General features: G+C 43.9%; 1 protein-coding gene and 1 long non-coding RNA gene across 2 annotated transcripts in view; one reads left to right on the forward strand and one right to left on the reverse strand.

Moving 5' to 3' along the window:
• Positions 1 to 23: 23 nt before the first annotated feature.
• Positions 24 to 23,606, reverse strand: part of mdga2a (MAM domain containing glycosylphosphatidylinositol anchor 2a) — a 33,974-nt gene continuing 10,391 nt past the window's right edge. The window contains exons 2-17 of the mRNA XM_061925148.1: positions 19,097 to 19,236; positions 18,798 to 18,972; positions 18,483 to 18,679; positions 18,285 to 18,417; positions 17,946 to 18,218; positions 17,509 to 17,838; positions 17,129 to 17,431; positions 16,778 to 17,050; positions 11,606 to 11,754; positions 11,324 to 11,501; positions 11,234 to 11,254; positions 11,009 to 11,164; positions 3,420 to 3,563; positions 3,231 to 3,361; positions 512 to 611; positions 24 to 451 (exon numbers count right to left, since the gene is read on the reverse strand). Coding sequence (XP_061781132.1) covers positions 363 to 451; positions 512 to 611; positions 3,231 to 3,361; positions 3,420 to 3,563; positions 11,009 to 11,164; positions 11,234 to 11,254; positions 11,324 to 11,501; positions 11,606 to 11,754; positions 16,778 to 17,050; positions 17,129 to 17,431; positions 17,509 to 17,838; positions 17,946 to 18,218; positions 18,285 to 18,417; positions 18,483 to 18,679; positions 18,798 to 18,972; positions 19,097 to 19,236 — 2,792 coding nt within the window. The 3' untranslated portion in view covers positions 24 to 362. The remainder of the gene's footprint in view (positions 452 to 511; positions 612 to 3,230; positions 3,362 to 3,419; positions 3,564 to 11,008; positions 11,165 to 11,233; positions 11,255 to 11,323; positions 11,502 to 11,605; positions 11,755 to 16,777; positions 17,051 to 17,128; positions 17,432 to 17,508; positions 17,839 to 17,945; positions 18,219 to 18,284; positions 18,418 to 18,482; positions 18,680 to 18,797; positions 18,973 to 19,096; positions 19,237 to 23,606) is intronic.
• On the forward strand, positions 427 to 22,637 carry LOC133572280 (uncharacterized). Its single transcript, XR_009810518.1, has 3 exons — positions 427 to 629; positions 19,285 to 19,398; positions 22,530 to 22,637. It is a non-coding gene; the product is annotated as an uncharacterized lncRNA (long non-coding RNA).

Consider the following 23,606-nt stretch of genomic DNA (forward strand, 5'->3'; position numbering starts at 1 on the left):
TTCGAAGCAAAGTCCAAGTCCACTTGACCCAAAAAAGGTTTTATTGTCAGTTGGAGGCGGAGCTTGTCATCAAACATGCGGAAGGGAAAGTAAACAGGAACTACCTCAAGCATTCACACCTTCTACAATGTTTCTTTGTGCTTCTTGGAAAATAAATCTTTTATTTTGAAAAGTTTGCTGTCATTTTCCCCCGCTCTTGTTGCCATGGCGACGACCGGGCTGCATGAAGGCACTTAATGTCACCTGGTTGCCCCGCCCACTGAGGGCAGCGCCCGTTTGTGACGTCATCATAGGGGCGGGGTAGGGGGACAGCGTTGATTGGAGGAGCAGGGAGGGGAGGAGTCTGAGGAAGTGGGAGGGGGTCACCTGCGACGGCCTAAGAGAGTCAAGCTCAGAGTGACGCCCAGCCGCCATAAATGAGGCGAAGGGGGCGGGGCCAGCGACATCAAGTCTGAGGGGACAGAAGAGACAATCAGCGCGGTGGAGATTTAGAAGCAGAGTGAGGACTCACTGTTGGACGGAGGATCTTTGCATTCCCCCTCCTCGATGGTGACGTCATCGATGGCGATGTCTCCCTCGATGCCGGCGCCGCGCACGCCCTCCATCACCACCTGGCGTGGAGAACGCAGGTGACCAATCACAGCGCTGCCCGCTTAAAAGCCGCTAACTGGTGTTAGCATGTTAGCAGTTTGGCTACACAAGCTAGCTTCCTTACTGCACCCGTAAGGTTGCTAACTCGGGTTAGCTCGGCTGTTAGCATGTTAGCAGTTTGGCTACACAAGCTAGCTTCCTTACTGCACCCGTAAGGTTGCTAACTCGGGTTAGCTCGACTGTTAGCATGTTAGCAGTTTGGCTACACAAGCTAGCTTCCTTGCTGCACCCATAAGGTTGTTAAAGCGGGTTAGCTCGGCTGTTAGCATGTCAGCAGTTTGGCGCCACGAGCTAGCTTCCTTACTGCACCCGTAAGGTTGCTAACTCGGGTTAGCTCGGCTGTTAGCATGTTAGCAGTTTGGCTACACAAGCTAGCTTCCTTACTGCACCCGTAAGGTTGTTAACGCGGGTTAGCTCGGTTGTTAGCATGTCAGCAGTTTGGCGCCACGAGCTAGCTTCCTTACTGCACCCGTAAGGTTGTTAACGCGAGTTAGCTCGGCTGTTAGCATGTTAGCAGTTTGGCTACACAAGCTAACTTCCTTACTGCACCCGTAAGGTTGTTAACACGGGTTAGCTCGGTTGTTAGCATGTCAGCAGTTTGGCGCCATGAGCTAACTTCCTTACTGCACGCGTAAGGTTGCTAACTTGGGTTAGCTCGGTTGTTAGCATGTTAGCAGTTTGGCTACACGAGCTAGCTTCCTTACTGCACATGTAAGGTTGCTAACTCGGGTTAGCTCGGCTGTTAGCATGTCAGCAGTTTCTCTACACGAGCTAGCTTACATTACTGCACCCGTAAGGTTGCTAACTCGGGTTAGCTCGGCTGTTAGCATGTCAGCAGTTTCTCTACACGAGCTAGCTTACATTACTGCACCCGTAAGGTTGCTAACTCGGGTTAGCTCGGCTGTTAGCTCGTCAGCAGTTTGGCTACACAAGCTAGCTTACTTTACTGCACCCTTAAGGTTGTTAACTCGGGTTAGCTCGGCTGTTAGCATGTTAGCAGTTTGGCGTCATGAGCTGGCTTCCTTACTGTACCCGTAAGGTTGCTAACTCGGGTTAGCTCGGTTGTTAGCATGTTAGCAGTTTGGCTACACGAGCTAGCTTACTTACTGCACCCGTAAGGTTGCTAACTCGGGTTAGCTCGGTTGTTAGCATGTTAGCAGTTTGGCTACACGAGCTAGCTTCCTTGCTGCACCCGTAAGGTTGCTAACTCGGGTTAGCTCGGCTGTTAGCATGTTAGCAGTTTGGCTACACAAGCTAGCTTCCTTACTGCACCCGTAAGGTTGTTAACGCGGGTTAGCTCGGTTGTTAGCATGTCAGCAGTTTGGCGCCACGAGCTAGCTTCCTTACTGCACCCGTAAGGTTGCTAACTCGGGTTAGCTCGGCTGTTCGCATGTTAGCAGTTTGGCTACACGAGCTAGCTTCCTTACTGCACCCGTAAGGTTGTTAACGCGGGTTAGCTCGGTTGTTAGCATGTCAGCAGTTTGGCGCCACGAGCTAGCTTCCTTACTGCACCCGTAAGGTTGCTAACTCGGGTTAGCTCGGCTGTTCGCATGTTAGCAGTTTGGCTACACAAGCTAGCTTCCTTACTGCACCCGTAAGGTTGTTAACGCGAGTTAGCTCGGCTGTTAGCATGTTAGCAGTTTGGCTACACAAGCTAACTTCCTTACTGCACCCGTAAGGTTGTTAACACGGGTTAGCTCGGCTGTTCGCATGTTAGCAGTTTGGCTACACGAGCTAGCTTCCTTACTGCACCCGTAAGGTTGCTAACTTGGGTTAGCTCGGCTGTTGGCATGTCAGCAGTTTGGCTACACGAGCTAGCTTACTTACTGCACCCGTAAGGTTGTTAACACGGGTTAGCTCGGTTGTTAGCATGTCAGCAGTTTGGCGCCATGAGCTAACTTCCTTACTGCACCCGTAAGGTTGCTAACTTGGGTTAGCTCGGCTGTTGGCATGTCAGCAGTTTGGCTACACGAGCTAGCTTACTTACTGCACCCGTAAGGTTGCTAACTCGGGTTAGCTCGGTTGTTAGCATGTTAGCAGTTTGGCGCCACGAGCTAGCTTCCTTACTGCACCCGTAAGGTTGCTAACTCGGGTTAGCTCGGCTGTTAGCTCGTCAGCAGTTTGGCTACACAAGCTAGCTTACTTTACTGCACCCTTAAGGTTGTTAACTCGGGTTAGCTCGGCTGTTAGCATGTTAGCAGTTTGGCGTCATGAGCTAGCTTCCTTACTGTACCCGTAAGGTTGCTAACTCGGGTTAGCTCGGTTGTTAGTATGTTAGCAGTTTGGCTACACGAGCTAGCTTACTTACTGCACCCGTAAGGTTGCTAACTCGGGTTAGCTCGGTTGTTAGCATGTTAGCAGTTTGGCTACACGAGCTAGCTTCCTTACTGCACATGTAAGGTTGCTAACTTGGGTTAGCTCGGCTGTTAGCATGTCAGCAGTTTAGCTACAGGAGCTAGCTTAATTAGTGCACCTGGAAGGTTGCTAACTTAGGTTAGCTCGGCTGTTAGCTTGTCAGCAGTTTGGCTGCAATTGTTATAGTAACGACGCTACTAGCGAGCTAGCTAGCGTGGCTGCACCTGGAAAGCTGCGGTGGGGTGGATGTTGACGGCGGCTCGTTGCCAGCGGTCGCCGTGGTTACCGCTCAGACTCCAGACCGAGGCGTCCGTCGCCGTCTGTCCTTTTTGACGCAGGAGGACGTTCAACGCTCCTGCAGATGCAAACAGGAAGCGGTTCATTCAGCGCGGTGGTGGCGCGTGCTAACTCACCTATGTGCTTGCCGTGCATGTGGTAGTAGAAGGCCAGGCAGTAGGTGGCGGCACCCCTTGAGGCCGTGTTGAAAGAGGGCGACAGCAGGCGGGCTTTGTCGCCCTCCAGCCTGGGTCGGGACGTCTCGATGTACATGTAGAAACCTGCGTTTCAGGTAGCACAAGTTAGCACAATCAAACTTAGCATGTGTTGCAGCTCCTTTTGCTCCACGCACAAGTAACTGTTAGCGTGCTAACATTAGCATGGTAAATGTTTTCGTCAATTTTAAAGCCGTACACCTCAGAGGCCTAAAACTTGGTACTTGGCACATGCTAACTCTTAGCATGCTAAATTTTTGTTGACTGACTTTAAAACCCTTTTATCCAGAGTCATACATATAACTTGATACCTGACATATGCTAACTGCGAGCATGCTAAAGTTAGGATGCAACATATTTTTAGCCAATTTTGCAGTAGTACACCTCATATTCATATGACTTGGTACCTGACACATGGTAACTGTTAGCATTATTAACGTTAACATACTGACTTTTTTAGCCAGTTTTGCAGCTGTACTTAATCAGAATCATATTAACTTTGTACAATGCTAACTCGTAACATTGTAACGTTAGCATGCCAACTTTTTGAGCCAATTTTAAAACCGTACACACCATAGTCACACATCTCAGATTTTGACACGTTAACTCTTAGCATTATAACGTTAGCATGTTAGCATTAGCATGCAGACTTTTTTTGGGCTAATTTTGTAACCCTTTTCCCTAGTGTAATATAACCTGGTACTTGACTCCTAGCATATGTCACATCTTTTTTTGTGCTAATTTTTTACAGCCGTACACCTCAGAGTCATTGACTTGGTACTTGACATATGCTAGCTGTTAGCGGTATAGCATTAGCGTGCTAACTTTTTTGGCCAATTTTGCAGCCACACATATCAGTCATATAAACTTTGTACCTGGCACATGTTAACTCTTAACATTATAAGGTTAGCATGTTAACTTTTTTAGCCAATTTTGCAACCACACACCTCAAAACCATACAACTTAGTACTCGACACATGCTAACTCTTAATATAATGTTAATATGCTAACGTGAGCATGCTAACATTAGAATACAACAATTTTGATTATGTAATCGTTTACCCCAGAGTCATATAACTTGGTACTTGACATATGCTAGCTGTCAGCATGCTAAAGTTAGGATGCAACATTTTTTTTGCCAGTTTTGCTGCAGTACACCTCAGATCATATGGCTTGGTACCTGACACATGCTAACTGTTAGCATTATTAATGTTAACGTGCTTAATTTTTTAGCCGGTTTTGCAGCTGTACACATCATAATCATAATAACTTTGTACTTGACACATGCTAACTCGTAACATTGTAATGTTAGCATGCTAACTTCATTAGCCAGTTTTAAAGCCGTACACACTATAGTCACACATCTCAGTAGTTGACATGTTAACTCTTAGCATTATAACGTTAGCATTAGCATGCAAACTTTTTTTGGGCTAAATGTCCAGTCATATAACTTGATACTTGACATATGCTAGCTCCGAGCATGCCAACATTAGCATTCGTTTTTTGTGCTAATTTTAAAGCCGTACACCTCAGTGTCATAGACTTGGTACTTGACATATGCTTGCTGTTAGCGTTATATCATTAACATGCTAACTTTTTTTGGCCAATTTTGCAGCCGCACATATCAGTCATATTAACTTTGTACTTGGCGCATGCTAACTATTAACATTATAAGATTAGCATGTCAACTTTTTTAGCCAATTTTGCAACCACACACCTCAAAACCATACAACTTAGTACTCCACACATGCTAACTGTTAATATAATGTTAATATGCTAACGTGGGTATGCTAACATTAGAACACTACATTTTTGCTAATTATATAATCGTTTACCTCTGAGTCATACAACTTGGTACTTGACAAATGCAATCTGTTAGCATGCTAAAGTTAGCATGCTTACTTTTTTGGCTAGTTTTTCAGCTGTACACATCAGTCATAACTTTGTACTTGACGCATGCTAACTTTTAACATTATAATGTAGTATGCTAACTTTATTAGCATATTTTAAAGCCGTACACACCAGAGTCACACTTCTTGGTACTTCAATCAATCAATCAATCAATGTTTATTTATATAGCCCTAAATCACAAGTGTCTCAAAGGGCACAACGACATCCGCGGTACAGAGCCCACATAAAGGCAAGGAAAAACTCACAACCCCAATGGGACGTCGATGTGAATGACTATGAGAAACCTTGGAGAGGACCGCATATGTGGGTGACCCCCACCTCTAGGGGAGACCGGATGCAATAGACGTCGAGTGGATCTAGCATAATATTGTGAAAGTCCAGTCCATAGTAGATCTAACATAATAGTGAGAGTCCAGTCTCTAATAATAAATAACTTGACACGTTATCTTTAATTATGTTATAACATAGCAAGATAACATTAGCATTAGCATGCTAACTTTTTTAGGGGCTAATTTTGTAACCATTTTCCCGAGAGTCATGTAACTTGATACTTGACACGTGCTAACTCATAGCATTCTAACATTAGCATGCATTTTTTTTATTGGCATTTTCAAACAGACAGAAAAAAGTCAAAACAGTACAATTTTAAAGGCAGTAAATGATTCACACCCTTCCCCTTAAAACCCAAACCACCCACCCACCCTCCCACCCCACTCAGGTCCCACTAACGAGGGACAAATGGCGCAATTGTGTAACAAGTAAGACGACAAAGACAGACACATTCTCTCACACACACACACACACATACGCGGCCAGAGACAGACAGATATATATATATTAAAAAAAAAATATATATATATATATATATAATAATAAAATAAAATAAAAATTAACAATAATAATAATAATATATAATAAAATAAAAAAATAGAATAAAATAATACTAATAAATAAAAGGGAGATTATTCCTCATCTGCGTCTGGGCATAGGTCAAGAGAGTTGACATACAGCAAAAAAGGGCTCCATGAGCTTTCAAATGCTTGAACCGAGCCCTTTAGCGAAAACCTAAGTTTTTCCAGTTTTAGATTGTAGAGAACCTCTCTAATCCAACGGCCGTGTGATGGGGGGCGAGCCAGCTTCCAATTAAACAAGATCAATCGCCTGGCCAGCAAGGTCGTAAAAGCAACAGCGCGTTTTAGTGGTACCGGGCACATGTTATCGGGGCATACGCCAAAAATGGCTGATAATGGGTTAAGAGGAAAGTTTTGACCGTATGCTTTTCCAATTGTGTCAAAAATGTCCTCCCAAAAGGAACATAGTTTAGAGAAGGACCAGAACATATGGACGTGATCAGCCGGAGATTGTTTGCATCTATTGCAGGTATTGCTAACAGTGGGGTAGATTTTGGATAGTTTTGAATTAGTGTAGTGAATTTTATGGATTACTTTGCATTGGATGAGACTATGACGGGCACATATTGAGGAGGAGTGAACCAGTTTCAGGGCCGAGTTCCAGTGTTGATCGGATATGTTGGTATTAAGATCGCTCTCCCACGAGGCTCTTATCACTGATATAGAGTTTGGAGCAACTGAGCTTAAGGAGGTATATAACACGGAGATACATTTTTTATGATTAGGGCTCAGATATAACAATGTATCTATAAGAGTTTCCGGAGGACGATTTGGAAAGTGTGGGAACTGCTTCTTTACGAAGTCCCGCGCCTGAAAGAAACGAAAAAGGTGGGAGTTCGGCAGATCGTATTTGGAAGAGAGTTCAGTGAAGGATGAGAACACTCCGTCTGCATAGAGGTCTTTCACAGTGGTGATACCATGATCGTGCCAAGTCATAAATGCGGGGTCAGTACGGGAAGGTTTAAATAATTGGTTTTTAAGTAGCGGGGTCAATATAGATGGGCCCTGAGAACCCACGTGTTTTCGTAGCTGGTTCCATATTTTAATGGAGATTGATACGATGGTATTTGCGCCTTCAAGTTTAAATGGGAAAGGGAGTGATGAGCATAAGCAAGAATGTAATGAGGAGTGTGGGATTGCCGTTTCAAGGGATACCCAGGCCGGGAGGGTCTGAGAGCCTCCATCCATCCAGTATAGGAGTTTCTGTACATTAGCCGCCCAATAGTATTGTCTGAAATTGGGGAGAGCAAGCCCTCCTTCAGATTTGGGAGATTGTAGGACGGACTTGCGGATTCGAGCCAATCCGGCCCCCCATAAAAATTTAGATATTGATTTGTCTAATTTATCGAAAAATGATTTAGTAATAAATATGGGGATATGTTGAAAAAGGTAAAGGAATTTAGGCAGAGTGATCATCTTGATCAGATTGATCCGGCCAGCGAGAGATAATGGTAAAACAGACCAGCGGGCAAAGTTCTTCTCCATCTTTTCAATTAGAGGTAAAAAATTTGCCCGGAGCATATCAGACATAGCCGGAGTAATAAGGATCCCCAAGTAATGAATCCCGTCATGTGCCCATTTGAATGCCGCTAGAGATCGTGGTAACTGTTTAGCTAAGGAATTAATCGGAAACAGCTCACTTTTTTGGCAGTTAAGTTTGTAACCGGAGTGTGTGCCAAACTGCTCCAAAATGTCAAATATTACCGGGAGTGAGCTAGCAGGGTCTGAGATGTACAGGAGCAGGTCATCCGCGTAAAGCGAGACTTTGTGCAACGTGTCCGACCGGGTGATACCTTTAAAGCCCGCCTCAGCGCGCAGCCAAAGAGCAAGGGGTTCTATCGCAATAGCAAACAGTAGTGGAGATAACGGGCAACCTTGTCTAGTGCCTCTTTTTAGAAAAATTGGGGCGGATAGTGTATTATTTGTACGTACCGAGGCTACTGGGGACAAGTACAAAAGTTTAACCCAGAGAATGAAATCTTCGTTAAAACCAAACCGACCCATCACTTCAAATAGATATTCCCATTCAACCCTGTCAAAGGCTTTCTCCGCATCGAGGGACACTACCACCTCCGGGGTCGAAGGGTTTGGCGAATGGATAATGTTTAGGAGGCGCCGAGTGTTGTGTGAGGATTGCCGGCCTAGCATAAAACCTGTTTGATCCAACGAGATGATGGAAGGCATCACCCTTTGGAGCCGGAGAGCGAGAACCTTGGATATAATTTTTAGATCTACATTTAAGAGCTAAATTGGTCTATAGCTGCTGCAAAGCAGGGGGTCTTTCTCTTTTTTTAGGATGAGAGAAATGGTGGCCCTCGATAAGGTTTCTGGGAGGCGATGTTGCAGAAAAGCTTCATTATACATGTCTCTTAGAGCCGGAGCGAGAGCACTGGAGAAAGTCGTGTAATATTCTGCACTGAAGCCATCCGGGCCGGGTGACTTATTGCTCTGTAAGGATTTGATGGCTTCTGTGATCTCAATGACACTAATGGGCTGGCCCAGGCCCCTCGCAGCTAGCATGCATTTTTTTTTGCGTGAATTTTACAGCCGTACTCCTCAGTCATTTGACTTGGTACATGACAGATCCTAACGCATAGCATTCTAACATTAGCATGCATTTTTTTGTGCCAATTTTACAGCAGTAAATCTCAGTCATTTGACTTGATACTTGACATATGCTAGCTGTTAGCATGCAAACTTCTTTTTTTTCCAATTTTGCAGCAGTACACCTCAAGAGTCATAATAACTTTGTACTTGACACATGCTAACGTTTAGCATTATAATGTTATCGCAAGTTACCATGCTAACTTTTTTTTTGTGCCAATTTTGCAGCCGTACACAGAGTCATACAACTTAGTACTTGACACATGCCAACTCTTAATATAATGTTAATATGCTAAAATGAGCATGCTAACATACATTTTTGTAAGTTTTGTAACCGTTTACCCTAGAGTCATATAACTTGGTACTTGACATATGCTAGCTGTTAGCATTCTAACTACATTTTTTAGCCAATCTTGCAGCAGTACACCTCAAAGTCATAATAACTTTGTACTTGACACATGCTAACTCATAGCATTATAATGTTAGCAAGCTACCATGGTAACTTTTTTTTCCATACCAATTTTCAGCCGTACACATCAGTCATACAACTCGGTATGTGACACATTCCAACTATTAGCCTGCCAGCAATAGCATGCTAGCGTATTCAGCCAATTTTATAGCTGTACACCTCAGAGTCATATAACTTGGTACAAGATAAGTGCTAGCTGTTAACATAGCATGGCCCGCTTACATTAGCAAATGCCAACACTAGCATGCTAATATTAGCATGCTAACTTTTTTTTGGCTAATTTTGCAGCAGTACACCTCAGAGTCGCTGTTGGCGTGTATCAAGTACCAACTCCGACAGGAGTTTTTGTGTAAAAGTAGACAGTTTTATGTCGTGCACAGCTCCTTTACCACATGGGGTCCCCCAGGGCTCAATCCTTGCCCCAATTTTATTTGCGCTTTACCTTCTCCCCCTTGGTTCTATTTTTAGGAAGTACAGTATTGCATTTCCTTTTTATGCCGATGATTGCCAGATTTATTTTCCCATGGCACAAAATAACACGGTTCAAAGTCTTATTGACTGCCTGCACGACATCAAAGTCTGGCTTTCAGCTAACTTCCTGAGCCTAAATGAAGACAAAACAGAAGTTATGTTGTTCGGTCCAAGTCGCTCTCCCTCCCCCAACGTTGACCTCGGCACTCTGACCCCGTATCTCAGCGACTCTGTCACAAACCTGGGGGTAAAGTTTGACTCAGATTTTAAATTCGAAAAACAAATCAGCAGCGTCGTTCAAAAAAGCTTTTATCAATTACGCCAAATAGCGAAAGTGAAACCGCTTCTATCAAGACATGATCTTGAGAAATTAATCCACGCTTTTATCTCGACTCGTCTTGATTACTGTAATGCCCTGTATGTTGGCATTAGCCAGGCCTCCCTCGCCCGCCTGCAGCTCGTGCAGAACTCTGCTGCTCGTCTGCTAACACAGACCCGCAGACGTGAGCACATCACCCCTATTTTAGCGTCCCTTCACTGGCTCCCTGTGCGTTACCGAATACATTTTAAACTCCTTTTATTTGTTTTTAAATGTCTAAACAACCTCGCGCCAACCTATCTCTCCGACCTCCTTCAGCCTTACTGCCCCACCCGATCCTTAAGATCAGCCGATCAGCTGCTGTTGACGGTCCCTGACACAAGGCTGAAGCTTAGAGGTGACAGAGCTTTCGCCGTTGCTGCTCCCAAGCTCTGGAACGACCTACCCCTGAGTGTTAGACAAGCCTCCTCTCTTCCTGTTTTTAAATCTCTCTTAAAAACATACTTTTATTCCATGGCTTTTAACACTGAGTGATATCCATCCTGCAATGGCGCCCCATAATACACCTGCTGTGATCCTGTTTTTATGTTTTTATGTTTTTATTAATTCTATTTTAATTATTTATTTTTTATCGTGTTCTGTTTGTGTTGTGTTGTGTTTGCTCGGTACTCGTTTTATCTTTTAACCTGCTCATTGTACAGCACTTTGGCTACCCCTGTGGTAAATTTTAAATGTGCTTTATAAATAAAGTTGATTTGATTTGATTTGAAGTTTACTGACTAAAAGTTAGCATGCTAATGTTAGCGTTCATGTGTGGGCGCGTTACCTTGCTTAGAGCCGCTGCGGTCGCTGCTGGGTCCGGTGTTTGGCGTGTACTTGGTGTCACGTGACACGGCGCTGTGACGTGTCCAGTCAAAGTTGTCACTTTTGTCCTGAGAGAAGAGACACACGGCCTCGTCCTCGAAACCACACTGGAACTCCCCTGAACACACACACATTTGTAAGGGGTACCCGTGGTCAAAAAGTAATCCGATTACCAAGGAGGACTCACTGAGGTGTGGGTTGACTGGCGCTGTCAGAGAGGAAGACAAAAGCGGTTACTCAGGCGCCAGACAAAAAGTGAGGGTAGTGTGTGACGTACGGCTGTAGGCGATGACGCGCTCGGTGTAGTCGCCCTCGCCGTAGCGTGTGATGGGCGTGAGGCGGACCAGGTAGGACTCGGGCTTGACTAGTTCAGTCAGGTTGTAGGTCAGCAGCTCCCCCTTGTGGATGATTCCCTCCATGGCCATTTCCTGCTCCCACCAGCGTGACTGTCCCACCTCTCACACACACACACACACACACACACACACACACACACACACACACACACACACATCAAGGCCCGCCCACTTTGCCAAGAAAGCGGGACCCGCGGCCACACCTGTCTGATGCCCAGCCTGTAGGCCAGGATGCGGTCCACTCCGTCGGGGTCCATCTGAGTCCACTGCAGCTTGAAGCCGTAAGTCTGAGGCTGGTTCTGCCACAGGGCGCCCTGCGTGTCGTAGTACAACTCCGGGGGGTACGCCTTCCCTGGGGGGCACGGAAAAAGGAACGCTGAAAGGCAAACAGGTAGCGGGAAATACCAAAACATAGTCTCTTAAGTGTATGCATGCAAAAGTAGCCAAAAAGCTAGCATGCTAACAAATGTGAAATAACAAAAATATTCCACTCTTAGGTGTATACCTGCAAAATGAAATAAAACGTTAGCATGCTATCAGTTAGCATGCTAGGTAGGTAGCGGCAAGTAAAAAAATCAAATGACTCTTAGGTATATTATACATGCAAAATCAACCAAAAAGCTAGCATGCTAATAATTAACATATGTAAAAAATATATTTTTTACTATCATGCTAACAATTAGCATATGGAAATACAATATTCAACTCTGAGGTGTAAACCTTCAGAATTGATTAAAAAGCTAGCAGGCTAACAAATGTGAGATAACAAAATATTAAACTCTGAGGTGTATACCTGCAAAATGAGCTAAAAAGTTAGCAGGCTATCACTTAGCATGCTAGCCATGTAGCGGCAAGTTAAAAAAACACTAACAATGTAGCGGAAAATACCAAAACATAGTCTCTTAGGTCTATACATGCAAAATGAACCAAAAAGCTAGCAGGCTAATAATTAACATATGTAAAAAAAACATATTTTTAACTAGCATGCTAAGAATTAGCAGACAAAAATAACAAAATATTCCACTCTGAGTTGTAAACCTGCAGAATTAGTAAAACATTTAGCATGCTAACAGTTAGCACACTAGTCAGGTAGCGGCAAGTAAAAAAAGCAAATGACTCTTAGGTGTATGTATGCAAAATCAACCAAAAAACTAGCATGCTAAAAATTAACATATGTAAAGAAATATTTTTAACTAGCATGCTAACAATTAACATACGGAAATAACAAAATATTCAACTCTGAGGTGTAAACCTGGAGAATTAGTTAAAAAGTTAGCACGCTAGCCAGGTAGCGGAAAGTAAAAAAAAATCTAATCACTCTTAGGTGTATGCATGCAAAATTAACCAAAAAGCTAGAATGCTGATAATTAACATATGTAAAACAATATTTTTAACTAGCATGCCAACAATTAGCATACGGAACTAACAAAATATTCAACTCGTGAGGTGTAAACCTGCAGAATTAGTTAAAAAGTTATCATGCTAACAGTTAGCACGCTAGTCAGGTAGTGACAAGTAAAAAATCAAATGACTATTCGGTGTATACATGCAAAATTAACCAAAAAGCTAGCATGTAAAACATTTTTTTAAACTAGCATGCTAACAATTAGCATACAGAAATAACAAAATATTCAACTGTAAACCTGCAGAATTAGTTAACAAGTTGGCATACTAACAGTTAGCACGCTAGCCAGGTAGTGCCAAGTAGCAAAACAGATTACTCATTGTTGCACACCAGCAAATGTAGCCAAAAGGTTAGCATGCTATAACAATTAGCATATGTGAAATAAAACATTCAAGTCTGAGGTGTATACCTGCAAAATTTGATAAAACGTTAGCATGGTAATGTTAGCATGTTAGTACTTTAACAGAACGTATATATTTTTCAAATGTCTACATTTCTCACAATTACTGATTTTATTGAATAAATCAATGTGAATAAAGATTCAATGTTAGCTAAAATTAGCTAGCCAAATCGCTATCATAAGCTCGCAACACAAAGCTAGGTCATGTTTATGTTTATCTACGCTGCATTTATATATAAACCCCAAAACCAGTGAAGTTGGCACGTTGTGTAAATGGTAAATAAAAACAGAATACAATGATTTGCAAATCCTTTTCAACTTATATTCATTTGAATAGACTGCAAAGACAAGATATTTAATGTTCCAACTGAGAAACTTTTTTTTTTTGCAAATATTAGCTTATTTGGAATTTGCTGCCTGCAACATGTTTCAAAAAAGCTGGCACAAGTGGCAAAAAAGACTGAGAATGATGAGGAATGCTCATCAAACACTTATTTGGAACATCCCACAGATGAACAGGCTAATTAGGAACAGGTGGGTGCCATGATTGGGTACAAAAGCAGTTTCCATGAAATGCTCAGTCATTCACAAACAAGCATGGGGCGAGGGTCACCACTTTGTGAACAAATGCGTGAGCAAATTGTTTAAGAACAATTTTTCTCTACCAGCTATTGCAAGGAATTTAGGGATTTCACCATCTACGGTCCGTAATATCATCAAAAGGTTCAGAGAATCTGGAGAAATCACTGCACATAAGCGATGATATTATGGACCTTTGATCCCTCAGGCAGTACTGCATCAAAAAGTGACATCAGTGTGTAAAGGATATCACCACATGGGCTCAGGAACACTTCAGAAAACCACTGTCAGTAACTACAGTTTGTCGCTACATCTGTAAGTGCATGTTAAAACTCTACTATGTAAAGCGAAAGCCATTTATCAACAACACCCAGAAACGCTGCCGGCTTCGCTGGGCCCGAGCTCATCTAAGATGGACAGATGCAAAGTGGAAAAGTGTTCTGTGATCTGACGAGTCCACATTTCAAATTGTTTTTGGAAACTGTGGACGTCGTGTCCTCCGGAACAAAGAGGAAAAGAACCTCTAGGCGCAAAGTTCAAAAGCCAGCATCTGTTAATTTAAAGTTAAAGTACCAATGATTGTCGCACACACACAAGGTGTGGCGAAATTATTATCTGCATTTGACCCATCACCCTTGATCAACCCCTGGGAGGTGAGGGGAATAGTGAGCAGCAGCGGTAGCCGCGTCCGGTAATCATTTTTGGTGATTTAACCCCCAATTCCAACCCTTGATGCTGAGTGCCAAGCAGGGAGGTAATGGGGTCCCATTTTTCTAGTCTTTGGTATGTGATGGTATGGGGGTGTATTAGTGCCCAAGGCATGGTAACTTACACATCTGTGAAGGCACCATTAATGCTGAAAGGTACATACAGGTTTTGGAACAACATATGTTGCCATCCAAGCAATATTATCATGGATGCCCCTGCTTATTTCAGCAAGACAATGCCAAGCCACGTGTTACAATAGCATAGTAAAAGAGACTGGCCTGCTTGTAGTCCAGACCTGTCTCCCATATGAAGCCTAAAATACCACAACGGAGACTGTTGAACAACCTAAGCTGTACATCAAGCAAGAATGTGAACAAATTCCACTTCAAAAATGTGTCTCCTCAGTTCCCAAACGTTTACTGAGTGTTGTTAAAAGGAAAGGCCATGTAACACAGTGGTAAAAATGCCCCCGTGCCAATTTTTTTGCAACGTGTTGCCGCCATTAAATTCTAAGTTAATGATTATTTGCAAAAAAAAAAAAAAAAGGTTTCTCAGTTCGAACATTAAATATGTTGTCTTTGCAGTCTATTCAATTGAATATAAGTTGAAAAGGATTTGCAAATCATTGTATTCTGTTTTTATTTACCATTTACACAACGTGCCAACTTCACTGGTTTTGGGTTTGTGCATCTAAAAGTGTCGTTTACACGTCATCACACTTATTTGAAATGAATTCAAATGATAAAATCATCCGTAAAGCTTTTAAGTCACACGGAAGTCTGAAAGACTTCAACTTGTGATTGGCTGACTGTGCTGTTGCTATGGTGACCTGCATCCTGACATGCATAGTGCTCACAGCGTCTTCAAGCGCTCTGTGCGGCACTAAGGAGCTTAACGCAGGACGTGTCGACGTGCGCCAGGCGCGCTCTACTGGAGGGGGATTTGATTTGTCGGGGTTTTTTTCCACGACAATCCCCGCCAATGTTTACAAGCGAATAGTTACATGCTAATATTTACATGCTAATGTTTACAAGCTAATAATTACATGCTAATATTTAAATTTAAATTTTTACAAGCGAATAACCACAAACTAATGTTTACATGCTAATTTTTACAAGCTAATAACCACAAGCTAATGTTTACATGCTAATGTTTACAGGCTGATAACCACAAGCTAATGTTTACAAGGTAATATTTAAGTGCTAATGTTTACAAAGTAATAATTACATGCTAATATTTACAAGCTATTAACCACAAGTTAATATTTACAATGTAATATTTACATGCTAATGTTTACAAGCGAATAGTTACATGCTAATATTTACATGCTAATGTTTACAAGCTAATAATTACATGCTAATATTTAAATTTAAATTTTTACAAGCGAATAACCACAAATTAATGTTTACATGCTAATTTTTACAAGCGAATAACCACAAACTAATGTTTACATGCTAATTTTTACAAGCTAATAACCACAAGCTAATGTTTACATGCTAATGTTTACAAGCTGATAACCACAAGCTAATGTTTACATTCTAATGTTTACAAGGTAATATTTAAGTGCTAATGTTTACAAAGTAATAATTACATGCTAATATTTACAAGCTAATAACCACAAGTTAATATTTACAATGTAATATTTACATGCTAATGTTTGCAAGCGAATAGTTACATGCTAATATTTACATGCTAATGTTTACAAGCTAATAATTACATGCTAATATTTAAATTTAAATTTTTACAAGCGAATAACCACAAATTAATGTTTACATGCTAATTTTTACAAGCGAATAACCACAAACTAATGTTTACATGCTAATTTTTACAAGCTAATAACCACAAGCTAATGTTTACATGCTAATGTTTACAAGCTGATAACCACAAGCTAATGTTTACATTCTAATGTTTACAAGGTAATATTTAAGTGCTAATGTTTACAAAGTAATAATTACATGCTAATATTTACAAGCTAATAACCACAAGTTAATATTTACAATGTAATATTTACATGCTAATGTTTACAAGCTAATATTGACATGTTAATGTTTACAAGCTAATAACCACAAGCTAATGTTTACATGCTAATGTTTACAATGTAATATTTGCGTGCTAATATTTAAAAGTTAATGTTTACATGCTAATAATTACCTGCTAATATTTACATGCTAAAGTTTACAAGATAATATTTTGTTTACAAACTAATGTTGACTCGTCAGACTCGTGTCAGGCAGAATCACGCACAGAAAGTGTGTGTCATCCACCAAGCCTCAGGTCACTCACCTGTGACCAGGAAGGTGCAGCGCCCCGCCCCAGCCTCGTTGCTGATGTCACAGGTGTACTCGCCGTAGCCTTCCCGGTTGAGAGCGCGCACCTGGTAGTGCGTGTCGTCGCGGTCCTCGTCAAACTGGCCCACCGTCAGGAGGCGGGGCCCCAGCTTCCACTCGTAGCGCAGGAGGCGGGCTGGATGGGCGCGCAGCAGGCGGCACGTCAGGCTGAAGGCCCTCCCCAGACCCTGGCGGACCTCCAAGTGGACGGGCTCCACCACGGGCGGGACTAAGGCGCACGACGACAACACGGGCGTGAAGTGGCGCGGTGTGGCATGGAGTATGCGTGTATGTGCGCGTTACCCACACTGCACCACCAGCTGGATGAGCGCCTCTCTGGGCTTGACGTTGAAGCCGTTGTACTGACCGGTCCGGCAGCAGTAAGTCCCGCCCATCTCTCGCGTCACGTTGGCAAGCCGCAGCACGCCGTCAAAACTTTCCGTCTGGGCGGCTTCGGCTGCGAGGGACGCGGCTGCCGGGCTCTCCTCCAGGCGGAACCACAGGACGACGGGCTTGGGTTTGCCCGACACCAGACACTGCAGCTCCACCGTGTCGCCCTCCTGTGCCACGATGTGAGACCGCCCCCTGGGGACGCTGAGCTCTGGAGGAACTGCGAAACAGGAAGCAGAGAGTGTTAATCCACACGTTCGCAAGACCCCCGACCTGCCCCTTAAGCCTCTTCCTCACCTGTGGTGGAGGAGATGTTGACGTCGATGCTAATCTCAGGGCTTCCCCCGTCCCTCAGCGACGCCACACAGGTGTACGTGCCAAAGTCGGTGAACTTGAGGTCGATGATGTCCAGGTTGGTCACGCCCGGCGACACCTCGCCGTCCGTGTGCGTGATGACCATCCGCTCGGAGCTCCTCAGCGTCCGCCCGTTCTTCAGCCAGCCAAACCGCAGCTCTTCGGGGGGGGTGGCCTCCACCTGGCAGCTGATTTTCACCTCACGCCCGATCTGGATGTTGTCGTCGTTGTGATACGGGTCCGGTGTGATCCAGAAGCGTGCTTTGCGGAGACCTGGTGAGGTAACAGAGCGTGCGTGACACGACTTCCTGTTAGCATTGACTAACATGACATAAGCATAAGCGGCCACCAGAGGGAGCCAGAGAGCGCGTGAGCCGCACCTCTGACCAGAACGTTGGCAGACTTCCTGGCAGCGTTCCCCACGTTGTTGGACGCCACGCAGCTGTAAGCGCCGCCGTCCTCGACGGTGACGGCGGGGATGGTCAGCGTTCCGCCCGTCATCACACTCCGCTTCGGTAGCTCCTCCCCTGCAGGCCTCACCCAACTCAACATGGGTGGGGGGTCGCCGCCGGATGCCACACACACCAGCGTGACCGTCTCACCCAGGTTCACCACCAGGGGGTCGTCCAGGAGGAGCTTGACGGAGGGAGGCGCTGGCGGAGAAAACAAACAAACCGGTGGTGAGCTGGTGCACTTCGGAAGGTCTCGCACGTGCGCACCTGTCCTGTTGTTGAGGCTGAAGTGGGCGCGCTTGTCGGCGATGGCGCAGACGTTCCTGACGGAGGCGATGCATGTGTAGTTGGCGTAGTCCTGGGGACGGAGATTCTTCAGCTTCAGGATCTTTGTCTCACCCTGAAACACACGCACACGGAGGCCGTGATTGGCTGTAGCAAGGCAAAGGAGGCGGAGCCAGCCACCTGTGTGAAAAAGGGCTCATAGATGTCAACTCCAGCGTCCACGCCCTGCGCCAGAAGCTCGCGGCCGCGCCGCCAGGTGTAGTGCACGGGGGGGTTGGAGGTGGCCACGCAGCGCAGGAAGACGGTCCTTTCGAAGTAGAACAGCTCCTTGGCGTCGCTCACACTCTGATGCACCGTGATCAGCGGCTGGTCCAGAACTGGGGCGACAGGAGCAGGCGTAAGTGGCACCTTCTAGCGCAGGGGGAGGAGCTTGAACACAAGGTAAAGACACGGGCAGAGACGGCGTGGACACGAGGACGTGTAGCGAAGCCTCACAGTAGACGTCCACCCGGATGGAGCGGATGGCAGGCGAGCCCATCCCGTTGTCCGCCTTGCAATAGTAGCGCCCCCCTTGGTGGCGCTCGATCTGTTCGATCTTCAGCCTTTCGTTGTGCGCCCACGACTCGCCTTGGCGCTCTGACGCCGCGCCTGCCGTTTTAGTCCAACGTACCTGCGGGACAGGAAGTGATCACTTCTGACTTTTTGATGACAATCATTCCTGATTGCACTTCATTCAAAGTCAGCTTTTATTCTGACACAACCAACAGGAAACTCTTAATGTGAAAGGGTGTTACCTGGGGGCGGGGGTGTCCCGTGACCAGACAAAGTACTTCCAGTGTTTCTCCTTCTCGGATGGTGTAAACACGCTCGCTATGTCGCTCCTCCTCCACATTGCACGCCGGGCCCGAGTGCACGATGCGAACGCTAGGGGGCGCTGTGGAGACAAACGTATACAAAATAAAAGCCTCTTACTCTTTTCTAGGGTGTGCACCAGTGACCAGGCAAAGAGTTTTTCTAAAGATGAATGACAACGTTGGACTAAGACGTGGGTCACCAGGTTCCCCCTTTGGAGCCAGGCCTGGGGGCGAGGCTCATGGTAAGTACCTGGTAGCCGGGACGGTACCAACCCTAAAGAGGCAATGTGGGCCCCGCTCCAATGGACCCCATCACTGATAGAAGGGGGGCAAAGGCAGTTGGCAGCCGAAAGCGATACCTTGACTGTCCAATCTTTGGCGACCGAAGCTAGCTCCGGGTACATGGAAAGTCACCTCTCTGGTGGGGAAGCAGAGGTTGAGAAGTTCCAGCTAGATATAGTCGGGGTCTGGAACCAGTCCTCTCGAAAGTGGTTGGACTCTGATAGGGATGTCCCGATCCAGGTTTTTGCACTTCCGATCCGATACCGATATTGTTTTTGCATTTCCGATCCGATACCGATACTGACCGATACCGATACTGGCCTATCCGAGCATGTATTAAAGTTTAAAGTTATTTAGCCTACTTACTTGTCAGAATCATGTTGAAAAGGGTTTTAGTACTCTTGATAACAACTAGCCAGCTGAATTAGGGGAGTTTGAATAATACACAATGGTTGGTAACAAGAAACTGACCTGTTTATTCAAGGATAAACACAAAATAGACAAAATTATACATGACAAACAGAAATGGCATCATTGAACTAGGGCTGGCCGATATGGCCTTTTTTTTATTATTGCGATATTTTAAGGCCATATTGCGATACACAAAATATATCTCGATATTTTGCCTTAGCCTTGAATGAACACTTGATGCATATAATCACAGCAGTATGATGATTCTATGTGTTTTGATTGATTGATTGAGACTTTTATTAGTAGGTTGCACAGTGAAGTACATATTCCGTACAATTGACCACTAAATGGTAACAGTTTTTAAACTTGTTTAAGTCGGGGTCCACTTAAATTGATTCATGATACAGATATATACTATCAGATATATACTATCATCATAATACAGTCATCACACAAGATAATCACATTGAATTATTTACATTATTTATAATGCAGGGTGTGGAGGGGGGCGCCTGATGTAAGTGTCAAAAAGACAGCCAAAAGAGTTTGATATGAGAATAAATCTAAAGTTAAAATATAGGGTAGAAATGCACCCATTTGCAGGAAATGTAGTCTTGATTTTCAAAATGTTCTTTCAAGGCTTGCATGTCTACATTAAAACATTTTTCTTCATACTGCATTAATATATGCTACTTTTAAACTTTCATGCAGAGAAGGAAATCACAACTAAAAAAATCACTAATTTTTTCATACGTTGTTGATGTGGAAAGTTTTGCCTCTGCATTTGGATGGTGTGGACGTGTGGCACCGAATGGAGATAAGCGTCTCGACAGACGTCACAATATTTGAACAATGATGACGAAAACTGTTGTCTCTGTTGTGTCCATGTGTCGAAAATTGTTATGCGCTTATTTTTTTATTTGATTTTGTGCGTGGCATAGATTTGCCGTGCGCAGAGGACGCTTGAGCAGGCGCGCACCTTAGCGGCTGCGCTAGCATCACAGCTAACGTTAGCCATGCCGCTACCTCGCACTCTGCTGGGAGAGGACGTATACGTATGTGACGTATGACGTGACAGTATGTGACGTGTGTAAGAAGGTGCGCTCGCTGTCTGTGAGAGGGAGACACAGGAAAGAGTGAGAAGAGCCTGTCGTGTAATGCCAGCAGCTAAAAGCAACTGCGTGAGAATTGTGGATGTGTTGAAGGTGTGCTGGAAAATGCGGAACGGAAATTACGGAGCAGCAGAAAAGTGGAATGTATTATTTAAATAGGTGCGTTGGAAAACACGGACCGGAGTTTTTTTTAAACTGGATCTGGATCGGCATTTTCCCATGCCTTGCTGATACGCAATTTTTGGCAAATATCGGCAGCCGATCCGGTCCAAATATCGGATCGGGACATCCCTAGACTCTGAGTGAGTGTGCGTTACGGACAGGGATGGCAATACTTGCTGCTCCCTGGCTGAAGGCTTGTATGCTGGAGTTTACCCTGTCCACGTCTTCCCCCGCCTTTAGGTAGGGGGACACATCCTGACTGTTCTCTGCATTTGTGCTCCCTCTGGGAATGTCCTAATCCAGACTTCAAGATTGAGACCTGGAGATGTGTGATCGCCTCTGGTCTGAACACCATGTTCAAGCATTAGGGTGTCCACATGTGCACCGGAGCCTTTACTTCCATGATGTAGTTGGTGGTTGTGTCGTTGGACTTGCAGTCTTAGGCCTTGGACACACTGGTGAAGAGAAGGGTGGAGCTTTCAACCGATCCCACCGGCTGTTGAGTTGGCTCTGAAAGTGGGGTAGTACCTGGCAGGCCCAAACACATTTAGAGGGTCTAGTAGAACATTAACTCCAAGTGGGCAATGTTTCGGGCCTCTATTATTATTATTTGAAGCTGTGGTTGATAGGTAGTTGGTGCCTACCCTGGTGGAAATCGCAGATCCCTTTAATGGACAACGGCAGTGAGGGACGCCGTCAAGCTGAAGGAGGAGTCCTATTAGGCCTTTTTGGCTCATGGTACTTCATAGGAAGCTGACAGTTACTGGCAGGACGAAGTGATTTTCAGCTTTGGCGGTCATCAAGCCAAAAACTCGGCCATGGTAGAAGTTGGTGTAAGCCATGAAAAGGACTTCCGGTCCGCTATGATATTCTGGATCACCATCCGACGTCTCAGGCGTTTCCAGTAAGAGTTGAACTTTTGTCACTGATTCTGTTCAAACGTTTAATGGACAGAATTACTAAGTGCAGTCAGGGCGATGAGGGTGATCCAGTTCAATGGCTGCAGGATCAGGTCTCTGCTTTTCTTAGATGATGTAGTCCTGCTGGCTTTGTCATGGGAGCCAGATGAGGTAGCTCTGGGAAGTGGTCAGGATGCCTCCCGAGGGAGGTGTTCAGGGTACGTGAACTCAGGGAAGACCCAGACCAGGTGAGGGAGTATAGGAATGCCTCTGGATCCCCTGGGATGAACCACAGCTCCTTCCCCCGTGACCTGACTCCGGATAAGTGGAAGATGGATGGATGAATAAAAAAATATTACTACTGAGAAACCTCACCATTTGATCCGAGTCTGATTCCTGGGGTAACGATTTGATTCAGAATCGATTCTTGATTCAAATCCAATTTGATTTCAAACCGATTCTCGCAATATATTGATTGGTATATTAATTATAATATTTGACCAATAGGAGACCACGGGGAAGACCCAGGACACGGTGGAGAGACTATGTCTCCCAACTAGCCTGGGAACACCTCTGGATCACCCGGGAGGCCCTATTCCTACTATCTGGGGAAAGGTAAGTCTGGTCTTCTCTGCTTAGGCTGCTGCCCCCACGACCTGTCTCCGGATAAGCGGGAGAAGATGGATGAATGGATTGTAGTGGAACTTTTTTTTAAAATAGGTTCGATGTTCAAGAAGATCCTTCTGGTTTTATGGAGATGACTTCAAATGTCTTTTAAACATTTTGGAATAAGAAGTGAAAAAAAATCCCCTTTTTCTCAGCGATTTTTGAAAGTTAGGATTCCATTTAGAGTCGGGATGAAGGATTTTTTTAAATTTTACATGATTTAAATTGGGATGAATAACAATCGCGATTTGGATGTTAAATAATTTTTTATTGCACCTCTAAGACGGCCTAAAAACTACATTTCAAAAATAGTTTTTTATGAAAGTCCAAAAAATTTAACATTTTACATGTTTTTTAAATAGACTTTTACGATTTTTACATTATTTAAATCAGGATGAATAACAATCGCGATTTGGATGTTAAATAATTATTCTTTTTGCACCTAAGACGGCCGAAAAACGTCTTTTTAAAAATAGTTTTTTTGAAAGAAGACAAAAAGTGTACATTTGTATTTATTTATTTTTATATTTTTTGAAGGTTATGATTCCATTTAGAGTCGGGATGAATAACCATCACGATTCAGATGTGAATCTTTTTTTTGCACCTCCATTGTGGAGTATCTTTATTTAAAGTTGAGTTCTTATTATTATTGTGACGACTTTTTAAAGAAGAAGAATTACGTATTGTCAGTAAATAATGTTTATTTCAAATAATATTTCTGTATTTTTATTAACAAGAATGATATTATTAATATTAGTAATAATGTTTGATCGTTTCACATAATATTTCTATATTATTATTAACAACAATGATATTATTAGTAATAGTAATAATGTTTAATGGTTTCACATAATATTTATACATTATTATTAACAACATTGATATTATTAATAATAATTAATAATAATGCTGTGCATG

Source organism: Nerophis lumbriciformis, linkage group LG29 (genome assembly GCF_033978685.3).
Source record: "Nerophis lumbriciformis linkage group LG29, RoL_Nlum_v2.1, whole genome shotgun sequence".
In the NCBI taxonomy this organism is placed as follows: Eukaryota; Metazoa; Chordata; class Actinopteri; order Syngnathiformes; family Syngnathidae; genus Nerophis; species Nerophis lumbriciformis.